Source organism: Arvicola amphibius, chromosome 1 (genome assembly GCF_903992535.2).
Source record: "Arvicola amphibius chromosome 1, mArvAmp1.2, whole genome shotgun sequence".
In the NCBI taxonomy this organism is placed as follows: Eukaryota; Metazoa; Chordata; class Mammalia; order Rodentia; family Cricetidae; genus Arvicola; species Arvicola amphibius.
This window is the reverse complement of record NC_052047.1, coordinates 64,840,831-64,852,533: the sequence shown is the minus strand read 5'-3', so window position 1 is coordinate 64,852,533 and position 11,703 is coordinate 64,840,831. Positions and strand designations below refer to the sequence as shown.

Below are 11,703 nucleotides of genomic sequence, written 5' to 3'. Positions count from 1 at the left end.
GGAGACATGGGGCAATGAGGTGACACAGTGACCCCAGTCCTGGCAGCCACCTGCACAGAGGTCTGTTCTGCCAGATACTCAACTAAATAAAGGGACCAAGACCTAAAGAGTGAATGCACCCACCTCCTCTATCTGCCCAGAGAATGGCTACCTCTGGTGGTAGAGAAGACCTAGGGGCTGGGGAATGTCTTCAGCCAGGGCTCTTCTAGGTTGGTCCATCATCAAGGGTGTCTCCTGGCTCCATGAGATGGGGGAAGGGCAGGTGCAAAAGATGAAGCCATTGAAGTCAAACTAAAAGAGACTGAGCAGGCAGGCACATGGTCACAAAGCCTTCGGCGGGGGGGGAAGGGGGAGGTCGTCTTGGGACAGTTACCTTCTCTTTGGGAAACTGCCACTGTCCCAACTTCCATCCCCCCGCCAGGCTGAGTTTCTTTCCCTGAGAGGCTGCTTCAGGTGGTCTTGGGTAGTGGTCCGAAGGCCTGGCAGGAGCAGTGCCGGCTGGCAGCCAGTTGGGTGCAGAGGCTGCCCAAGCCCACTGCCATCTATTGGCTTGCACTTTGTCAGGGTCTTAAAAATTGTGGCCCCGGGGCACCCCGCCCAGTCTCCCCTGCATCCAGGTCCCGGTGTCGTCGCTGCGCCCCGCCCGCCACGCCGCCGGGCCCGCCCTCCTGGCGCAGCCCTGGGCCCTCCCGGAGCTATTTTGAAAGTGACCCTGGGCTTGGGCGCCCGGGCGCGTGGAGAGGGCGCGGCGGGCGGCGGGAACCATGACAGAAGATGACCGAGGCAGCGCTGGTGGAGGGCCAGGTCAAGCTGCGGGACGGCAAGAAGGTTGGGGCGCCGCGGGGGCGCAGGGCGGGGGCGCAGGGCGGGGTGGGGGCGGGGGCGCGGGGCAGGCGCGCGCGGGCGGCCTCTCACGCTGTCCTGTCTCCGCAGTGGAAGAGTAGGTGGCTGGTGCTGCGCAAGCCATCGCCGGTGGCAGGTGAGCGGCTGGGCCGCGGGCGGGGCGGCGGGGGGGGCGGGTTGCGGCGAGCCGGCGGGACCCTGCGGGCCCTGCTGCGCGTGGCCGAGGTGCCAGCTAGCCAGAAATAGCCGCGGGGGAGCCGCTGAAACCCAGCCCCGCGGCGGTAACCGGAGAGTCGCAGCCGTTTCGGCACCGGGACCCTGGGACCTGGCCACCCGCAACACAGCCCCAATTTAGTCCGGAGTGTGGAGATAGGGGGTTCCAGCTCCTGGGTGGGTCAATCCCTTTCCTGGACCAGCAGAGACCCAGAGGGACTGCGGCCTCTCCGTGAAGCACCAGGCAGATCCCATATTGTGTCATGGGGACATAGGTGTCCCCATAATGAAAATACTTGTATCAGGAGTTCCCAAGTTGCATCCCAGGCAGTGCCACCCTTCCCCAGTCCCACCATCCCAGGTAGGGTAAGAGTAGAAAGAGTCCTACTTTTGTGTCCCAGAAAAGTGACTTTTAATTTGTTTGGGAGAGACACACTTATGGGAAGAGAGACTGGTACCAGGGTCTGTGGCCTCTGTATAGGGAGGGCCAGCAAGGAGCCAGGGCAATTCGGCAGCTTCAGCCTGGAACTGCAGCTGTTTCAGGAGACAGGTGCCTTGGAGCTGGCCCAGGCACCCAGGGGTCTGTAAGGGAAGTTGGGTGGGGGCGTGTGTGTGTGTGTGTGTGTGTGTGTGTGTGTGTGTGGCAGTCTCACACATGTGCAGGCAGCCAGAGTGACTTCCAGGATGCTGGGCGTCTGTTAGCTCCCAGGAGGGGGTGGCGCGATGTACTAGCTGCTTTTGTGGTCAGTCTCTTTTCGCCTTGGCCTCCACTGGCTTCCCAAGGGCCCTGGCTCCACAAACTGTTGCTTTCTTCATCAGTTCTTCAAGCCTGGACACTCTGTGGCTCAGAGCCTGGGGGTCTTCGTCCTTGGAATTCCTGGGAGAGGAAGACTGGAGAGTGGGTAGAGGAAGGAGCCCTGGAGACTGCCAGGCTTGGGGGTGTAGATCTGTAGAGAGGTAAAGGTCACAGGGGAGGGAGGGAGATGGGATGGATAAGAGGCTTTGATGACCTGTGTCCAGAGAGTGGAACCATGATGGACTGACCCATCATGAATAGCTGGTGAGGGGTTATAGGAAGGCTCCTGGATAGATGCTACCCCAAAGAGCATCCTGAGTTGTGCTCACTGACTGTTGGGATCCAAGAGCTTCCCATGTGCCAGGCAGAGAGCAGACTAGAAGCCCCAGGGGAGGGACTGGCAAAGGAACATGAATTAAAGCTGTCTCCAGAGGAGGCTCTGAAGTTGGGCTGGAATTTGTTAGGGGTGGGAGGTGACTGGAGGGTGACCAAGAGTGGGAGGTGTGGGAGGTGTGGGAGGTGTGCCTCTCTAGGGCCTATCCATCCTGAACCTGCTTTCCGTCTCACTGCCTCTTGGGCTTTGTGTGACCTCTTCCTGAGCTACACAGCCTGTAGCTACCCCACTGTGGCTTTCTCCTCCCATCTCCCCATCTTGTACCACTGGAGACTGGCTCTTCCCTGCCCCACCCGTGCCCCACCCTCTAGATGGAGACCGGCACCTACATCCTTGAGGACCTGTGGTCTGAAATCTGTTGATCTGATCTGGAAGGGAGAGAAAGGCCCTGTTCTCTTGCCTTGAGAACAAGGGATCCTTGGCTTTAAAATTGTGACTTCCGTTGTGGAGGTTCATGGAAGGTGGTTGAGAGGAACCAGGAGGCTGGGGAGCAAAGACTTCTTTGTCAACATGCCCTCACTCCTCTAGGTACTGCCAACACTGGTAGCTGTCCTGTAGGAATGGTTTCTCTGGCAGAAGAGGGGAAAACATTTGATCAGAGGTGTGTTCCACAGTGCTAGGGCTCTGGTAGGCAGTATGAGCTCATGGAAGGAAGTGGTTAAGCAAGAGAATAGAGAGTTGTAGCTCCCAGCACATCCACTGGGCCACGGTGTCCCCGAGGGCTAGCTGGTATGAAGTTCTTCCTACCAAGCCTGTCTCTGGGATCTGAGAGTGTGGGATCTGAGAATGAAGGATGTGCCTCTGGTTCTCCCATGGGGCAGGACCTTCAGGAAGGGGGTGCTCTGGGTTCTGTCCTGGCAGCGGCTCACTGAGACCAGAACTTCAAGTCTCAGCCTGTCTTCTTTCTCAGTGGTGTGGTCTCCTGATGGGGTGCTCCAGACAGCCCATGGAGGGTCCCCAGCCATGTTTAGAGATAGCTGGACAGCATCCTCAGAGGGCACTAATCTGCTGCTTCCCATGTGGGTTGCGACGGGGCTTCACCTAGCTTGGGAAAGCTACCAGGGGGGACCCAAGTCCTGGACCTGGCAGAGAAGCCAGGGTCCAGACATAGGGTGGGGAGGTTTCATGCCCTGTCTCTCTCCAGGGCCTTGCTCTCCATTCCTGAAAGCTAGCGGTCCCTAGCTCAGCACACTGTCCTGGGGCAGCCAGGGTGTGACTGACCCAGAGAGGCTCAGTGAACTCTACCTGCAGGGGACTATCCCACCCACAGGCTCATGGTGACAGCAGAGGCCTCCAGCCAACACACAGGAACAGGGAGCCTTGAAGATGGAGTCGTATGCCAACCAGTACTCTGCTTAGGAAACCCTAACTTTGAAGTTAGTAACTCTGATGTCTTTCAGTAAGACTGAGATCTTTTGGGTGGTGGTGACCCAATCCCTCCCTGAGTTGGCACCTCTGCCTTTGGGTTAGACAGACCTCCGCCTTCTTCCCAATGGGATGGGGCGACACCTCAGCCCAAGGCTGGGGGCAGGGCAGTATAGCAGGCAGACCCCTCTCTTCATGGGAACATCACAGGGAACTGGAATACCTGGGTTCAAGGTTTGGTTCAACTCTTGTGCTGTGTAACCCAGAGAGCCACATCTTCCCTAAGTATCTTTGTCCTTAGTAGGATGCTCAAGACTGGTCCCTGCCTGGCCACTCCCACAGCTGCCTGGAGGGTGACTGGGAGGACAGAAGGTGGAGCTGGGCCTCAGCCCTGAGCCCTGGCTGCTCCATGCTGTACACACTCTTGGGGACACCCATGTCTGTGAGACTCTCTCACCCGTGTGGCACAGTGGACACAGAATCTTTCTTAAGATAAACTTCAGGCCTGGGGCTTCACATCTTGTCCCCAAGCATCCCCAGGCTCATGGTGATCCCAAATTGCTGCTTGCTCCTATGCACAGCACTTCTGGGGTGCTGCCCCAAGGTCACTGTGACCTCCAGGGCTAGATCCACCACGCAGCCACTGCCACTCCACTCTATTGCCTCCCAGCTCCACCCTCCCTGTGTCCTGTAGCCTCCAGGCCTGGTCACTTAGTCTTCCCTGTGGCGTGTCCCTCCACGCAGAGCTTCATCTCTGCCTGTCCCTCCTGCCCTCTGCATGGCCCTGGGCTCTGGCTGTGAAGGCCTCTGTGAGCTCATGACAACTCCATGGTTATTTTTACATCTTTAGACGCCTTCCAGCTGCCTGCCCACATGGCCATTCAACGCCCAATGGGCTTCTTAGCCTCATCCATCTAGGAAAGACCCTGGTCCCAGCCGTATCCCTGCAAGCCCTCCCCAGGCATCCTCTTGCCACTGCATCCCAGGAGCCATCCGCTGGTCTTCACTGTGCTGTCAACCTAGCGACAGTCCTGTGGCTCCTGCCTGGAGGACGGACAGGTTCAGAGAGCTGGTACTGAGGCTGCTTCTTCCTGTGCTCCCAGGCCCAAGGTGTCCCTTAATGGGACAGGAGTGTTGGAAGCTGTGCTGTCACTGTTCTGAGTCTATTCTCTATGCAGTAGCCAAGGCTGGGCCAGCCTTCTGTGCTCAGGACTCTTAGAGCTGCTTCTGGGCACCAAGCCTTCCTGGCTCACCTGCCTGTGACTTGGTCTTCTTATCCTCCTGGCCCTTCAAGTCTCTCTAGAGACGTCTGGGCTTTTGTCCTGTTTCCTGTGGAACTGGTAAGCTGGGCACGCGCACGCGCGCGCGCACACACACACACACACACTCAGGAGGGCGCTGCCCACCATCATGCTGCCTGTTCTTCTCCACATAGGACTGTGCTGATAGCTGTTGGCTTGTATGTTCCAGTGCCCCCACTGGTCCAGGTTCATAGGAGATGGGACAGGGTGACAGAATAGGCAGAGTAGGGTAGGGGTGGGACATCTGGAGCATTGATATGACTCAGGCCTGCCTCGAGGGAGCCCCTCTCAGCTCTCCATCCTGTTACCCCCATGCACAAGCCCATGGAGCCACTGCCAGAGGCTGAAGACTCTGGTGGTAGCTGTGGCTTCTGCAGCCAGTTTAGGAGCCCTTCCTGCAGCTTTGAATGCCACCCTGTCCTATTTCTGCTGGAAATGCAGACACTGTCCTGAAGCCTGAAACTGCAGCTTGGAAACCCGACCACCACAAACCAGCGTCCAGCATCAGGTGGTCATCCCTTTGCAGGTCTAAGGGCAGAAGAGCGAGATTAAGCCATGGCAAGGCCAGATGCTCGCTGCCTTGTTTTGCTCCTTGTGACTCTGGATATCCTTGACTTAGACCTTATGGCCCCACCTCCTGCCTGTGACCATGTGACCTTTCTCATGCTTCATCTTCTGTCTCATCTGAGGATGTGCCAGTATCCCCAGGATAACTAAGGAGCTTGTCTCCCAATCTGTAGTTTAAGTCATCTGTCTGATGTCCTCCCCAATCCCTCAGGCTGAAAGTGGCTACCATTCAGCCCCTATAGATGCAATAAGGGACTCACTGACTCTCAGTGTCCTGAGGCACAGGTTGAGATTTTGTGTCCCCAGAGATCAGATAGGTTGAGGGGTGGCATCAATCTACTAGGGATAAGGTCTCAGGGTCAAATATGGGGCTCTTCCTTGTGGCTCTTTTTAAATCAATCAGACATCAGACTCAGCACCACGTGTGAATAAATTCTACCCTAGGGTAGAGATAGGCTAAACCCAGCTCACTCCCTGCTTCTGAGGAGTCACCAGAAGCCTCCACAGCCTTCCCATGCTGCATTGTGGCCTTAGTGAGTTGGATGGTTGTGATGGAGCTGCCCCCGCTGTAAAGCTAAGGTCTTTACTGTCTGGTATTCTAAAAAAAAAAGTTTATGACACCATTCTTGATCCTATTATTGGGAACATTAGCTTTCTGAACAAGGTGGGTGACAATCTGCTGTCCCTAAAGCAGCAGGCTGTTCCCGGATGAATGTTGGCCTCTCTTTATGCTTGCACGGGTAAAGGTTGAGCTACCATTGGCACTTAATGAATTAGATGAGGGTGTAGATGCTGATTGTGACAGTTGTGCTGAGGGACGCTGGCATTGCAGAGGCGGAGTAGGACGTGAGGGGCATGGTCGGGGGCTCTAGCCTGGGGTGGCCTGTAGGTGAGCACTGGCAGGGGCTGAGCAGGTCAGCAGGGTGGCAGCACTGGGACCTGAAGGCCAGCCCAGTGTATGGACTGGGTTGGGGTGGGAAGCAAGGTCATCCTCAGCGGGCAGCAGCAGAAGCAGGACATTGGCTCAGATGCTACTACCATCAGGGTGGGCTCTCGGGAGGAAGGGCCTGGGGAGTCCTGCCTGCCAGGGACCTGAGAGGTGAAAGGAGCCAGGGCGTCATTTGTACACACCGGCCACATCTCAGAGAGCTCAGCAGATATCCAGGCAGGCTGCAGGTGGAAGTGGTGTGGGAATGTGTGAGCATATGTTAAGCACCCACCACATGTGGGGTCTTTACCCCTTCCCACATTCGGTCTTCACAGCATTGGTACAGGGGTCCTACAGTCTCTGCAGATAAGGACACAAGTTGACAGGAGGAAGGGCGTGTCCTCTGCCCCTGACAACCTGACACTGGAGACATACAGGGCCTTGGCTATGCTCATCCTCATTGTTCCCATGATCTCCTTTGTAGACCCCCCTGTATGTCCCTTGGGTTTTCATTTCTCGGATATGTTTGGGTACACTTTTGGGGGACACATTCTGTTTTTGTTGCCCTGTTGGGTTTGCTTGCCTCTGGGCCCAGCTTCTTGCTTTGTGGCAGTGAGTCTAGGCCCTCCTCACCTATGTCTGAGAGAAACTGAGCCAGATTCCCTGAGATGGCAGGTGGATTTCTGCAAGTTTTTCTCCCCTGGTTGGGAATGATTTCCCGCTTTTTATGTTATAAACAATGGACAAGTTCCCAGACAGTAAGTGGAAGCCCACCCTGTTCATTGTTTCAGCAGAAGGAAGGGTTTATCTGGTGCTGTGATTCCAGAGGGATAGCAGCCCGTCACCATAATGGTGGAGAGCAAGTCAGCAGGCAGGCAGGCAGAGCTGGAGCAGAAGCTGAGCGCTCACAGCTACCTCCACAAACAGCAAGTAAGGAGGGCTAACTCAAAATGGCAGGTGTCTTTTGAATCCTCAAAGCCCACCCCCCAGTGACATATGACATACGACCTACTTTCTCCAGCAAGACCACACCTCCAAGACGTAACCCACCAACTAGAGACCAACTGTTAACACATCTGGGCCTATGGGGACCATTGTTACTCAAACCACCACACTCTAGTCTCTGACCCCTACAAACTGTGACAGTACTGTAATACCAAATACATTTAGTCCAACTTCAAAAGTCCCCATCTCTTTGAGTCCCAACACTGCTTAAAAGCCCATAGTCCCACATCTCACCTGAGACTTAAGACAATCCCTTAACTGTAACCCCACTTTCAGGGGGATAAGAGTCCTTTGCCATCGTGTTGAGGAGCATGACAACAGGCAGGCCTGGTGCTGGAGCAGGGACTGAGGGCTCACATCTCCGTCCACAAACCAGAAGCTGAGGGCCTAGCTGCTTTTGGAGATAAGGGCTCATGGACAGCTGAGGCTGGACGCCAGCTCCTAGCTCTTCTGCCTTCACTTCCTTGCTTTGGTAAATGGCACACAGCTGTGCCTACTGGCGAGTGTGCTGCCCGGCTGCTTGCCCACTACAGGTCCCTGTTGGGTAGCAGAGGAAGAGACTTTGTAGATCTCGTGGAAAGCTAGCTACTATCTGCCTCCATGGTCCCGGTTCTCTGGCTCTGGGTAGGGAAGGAATGGAGACAACAGAGGCTCTGGGAGTCCCCGTTGGGATCTGGGTTGTCGTATTGGTCTGCTGAGGCTGTTTGCAGAAATGTCTTGCTGGGCGGTGGTGGCGCACGCCTTTAATCCCAGCACTCGGGAGGCAAAGGCAGGCGGATCTCTGAGTTCGAGACCAGCCTGGTCTACAAGAGCTAGTTCCAGGACAGGCTCTAAAGCTGCAGAGAAACCCTGTATCAAAAAAATAAAAAGAAATGTCTTGCTTTCAGAGGTCAGAGGCTTTGCTCTGTGGTCCTCGTGGAGCGTTCTCCATCCTTTCCTCAGGGTAGACCAATATATCCATTCATGTGTTATTGGGGTTGCCTCACATGAAACGTTTAGGTGTTTGCATTGGGCCCATGAGCCTACACCCTCCTCATAGGGAGTCATCCTGTGATCCTGGTGCTGCTAGTGTGGAGGCCTGGCAGCCGGGGGACCTTCTGACTAAGGCTGATAGTGCAGTAGAGGGGAGGGAGGTATGAGCATGGCTTCCGTCAGACTACCCAGCTTCCCCAGGAAGATCTGCCTGAGGCCTCATGGGGATGACACCCCCAGGTGCAGCGCAGTGGCAGTGTGGACAACACGAAGACAGATGGGAACCACTCAGAGTGGAGTTCCAAGATGCCTCTGCTCTGGAGGACCTGGGAGTGGAGAACCAGTCCTCTCTACTGTGGCCAGATTAGGCACACTCTCCATACCACAGGCTGGGCAAAAGGGGGCCCTAGGGTCCTGATGGGATGAATACCTGGTACCCTCACACCCAGAGCAGGGGTAGGCTGGGCTGGGCCTTGTCCTGTGGCTCTTTTGGTCTAGGTAAGTCATTTGTTCATGGTCAGCCTCAACCCCTAGTCTCTGTCCAGCAGTGCTGTGGCCTTCTGGGGACCGTGGTAAAGGGTGGTGACGGTGAACAGTGGCGGTAGCACCCTGATGGCCTCTCGCCTGTCTGGACAGACTGTCTGCTGATGCTGGTCTACAAGGACAGGTGTGAGCGCACCAAGGGCCTGCGGGAGCGCAGCAGTCTCACCCTGGAGGATATCTGTGGGCTGGAACCTGCCCTGCCCTATGAGGGCCTGGCCCACACTCTGGCCATCATCTGCCTGTCGCAGGCCGTCATGCTGGGCTTCGATAGCCACGAGGCCATGTGTGCCTGGGACACCCGTATCCGCTACGCACTGGGCGAGGGTAAGTGACATGAGTTCGGGGCCCTTCGTCAGTGTGGGCTGCAGAGGTGGATGAGACCCCGGGGAGTCTCGTAGAAATGATGAAAATGGGTGTATGTCTCAGAGTGAAAGAGCCAGGCGGGCCCTGGGGTGCTCAGGCTGGGGGCCGGTGCCATAGCCCTTTGAGGCCCCTAAAATGACCCTGTTAAAACTGGGACCCTTATCTAGCCAAGGTAGCCACAACCTCTCCGATTATGTCCTATGTGTTCTGAGCCACTGGGGTTAAACTTCAGAGGCTTGGGGTGGAAGGAGAGAACCAATTCCCCAGAATTATATTCTGATCCCCACAGGCACACTGTGGCACGTGCACATCTGCACCCTCCATGAGTTCTAGGCAGCCGAGGTGGACGCTCTGCTTTCATCTACCCAAGAACAATGGCTCCTGGTGGACAGTCCTAGAGCTGTGGAGTGGGCAGTGCAGCAAGGGTACAGGGCACGCAATATTAGCGTAGAAGGTCTCATCTTTCTGGAGAGTTCTCTGGTGGTGGTTCACAGCTTGGTTGCAGCCCCTCTCCCATCCAGGTAGGGCAAGGCCATCCCTCAAAGCAGTGAGCTTCCCAGGCCTCTTTATGGATGTCAAAAAAGAACTGGAGACCCAAGGGTGGGGTAGGACAGACCCAAGGCCACAGCTTATACGAGGACCAGGTGGCATCATTACGAGGCTTCCTCTGGCTCTGGGATCTGGAGATGGAGTGAGCAGGGGATTGGCCCATGGGCAGTGCAGGTAGAGAGGCTGATGCTGGCTCACACGCGTGAACTGACTTCTGAACTGGGCGATCTATGAGAGTGGGAGGAAAGGGCTGACTTCCGGTGTTCGAGGCAAAGGATGGAGCTGAATTCATGGACAGGACCATGTCAGCATCTAGCAGCCTCTGAGCCATACTAGTCTCAGGGAGACCTGCCAATCATGATCTCCTACTCTGGAACATACTCCATTCCACACTCTGATGTGGGACCTCCTGAACTTTGCTTTCCCGTTTCTGAAACTGGGCCACGTTGGCTGCCTGGATGGGAAGGGTCCCCAAGGAGTGGCCTTAGTGCCTGGGACCTGCCCTGAATATGTTGGGGAGGGCTAGGCAGTAGTCACTGCCTTTAGAGGATTCGCTTGCCTCTGACTAAGGAAGATCCTGGAGTTTGGGCAGAATGGAGGTGGGGCCCACAGACAACCTTAGCCCTTCCCGACATTTGCCATTCATTCTTGGTTGAGTGGCAGCGAGGGCACTTCACCAGTCTGACCAGGGGATACTCCTCCTCCCACCTCAGCCAACCCCTGGTAATGCCCTTTTGCCCACTGTCTTGCCCTCAGTGCATAGGTTCCATGTGACGGTAGCTCCTGGCACCAAGCTGGAGAGTGGTCCAGCCACTCTCCACCTCTGCAATGATATCCTCGTCCTGGCCAGAGACATCCCTCCAGCCGTCATGGGGCAGTGGAAACTGTCTGATCTCCGTCGCTATGGGGCTGTGCCAAATGGATTCATCTTCGAAGGCGGGACCAGGTGTGGGTACTGTAAGTATGCTGTGTGTGGGGCATACTGGGGACACTTGAGCTGACAGCCTACACATGTTGGCTTGGGGATCTGACAGGAGACTGTGGGCTGTGTCCCCAAGCAACAGGGCTGCAGCCACTCAAGCTGGGAATGGCACTCAGCAATGAGCCCGGACCCTGACTGTTTCTGGGAATGGGAGGGAGCTTGATGGATCCTGGGAAACTCCAGAGAATAGCCTAGTGTCACTGTGTGGCTTGTGTATGAGGTTACAGTGTCAGAGTTCCTTCTGTTCAAGTTAAATGTCAAAAATACTAAAAAAAAAAAAAAAAAAAAAAAAAAAAAAAAAAAAAAAAGTTCATGAGTGACGTCCCATTGATACCCCAGTCAAAGTCCACTTACTGACACAAAATTCCTCTAGACACACCAGCTGCTTTGACTGCTGAGCTACTCAGAGCTGCCTGGATGTCAGCAGTGAGGTGGCCACGAGTGGGGAGGGCGGGTGTGGCCCCGAGAGGTACAGAGGTCCTTCCCCTGAGTCTCCAGTCGTGCCATACATGTGTGATCAGGGTGAGGTGAGTGCAGAGGCTGGGACAGCCAAAATGGACTGTTGTCTGGAAGCCAGGAAGGGAGCTCAGTGGTGGGTGGTGTTTGTGTCCCAGTGACCTTCCCCTCCACTGCTCTAAGGGGACTGTGTGCATGGTGGTGGAATATGGACCTGCCGTCCCTGAGGGAACAGAGCCCTTCTCTCCTCTTGAGACGCCATCTGCACTACACGTGTGTGCTGACTGCCCAAGGTGCTCATCCTCCTGGCAACCCGGCCTCCTGTTGTCTAGAGGTCTGGACCTTGAGTAGTCGAATTCCTAGGTCAGGCAAGGGAGACTCCTGCAACCTGTCCACCCACCCTCCCCCCGTTAGGGGTGTAACCCT

General features: G+C 55.9%; 1 protein-coding gene across 3 annotated transcripts in view; it reads left to right on the top strand.

Moving 5' to 3' along the window:
• Nucleotides 1-734: 734 nt before the first annotated feature.
• Dok7 (docking protein 7) overlaps nt 735-11,703 on the top strand; it is a 32,885-nt gene continuing 21,916 nt past the window's right edge. The window contains exons 1-4 of one of the 3 annotated variants that reach the window (XM_038309548.1): nt 735-828; nt 934-979; nt 9,021-9,251; nt 10,596-10,796. In XM_038309548.1, coding sequence (XP_038165476.1) covers nt 775-828; nt 934-979; nt 9,021-9,251; nt 10,596-10,796 — 532 coding nt within the window. In that variant the 5' untranslated portion in view covers nt 735-774. The remainder of the gene's footprint in view (nt 829-933; nt 980-9,020; nt 9,252-10,595; nt 10,797-11,703) is intronic. The other 2 variants (XM_038309549.1, XM_038309550.1) reach the window with 2 other exon arrangements.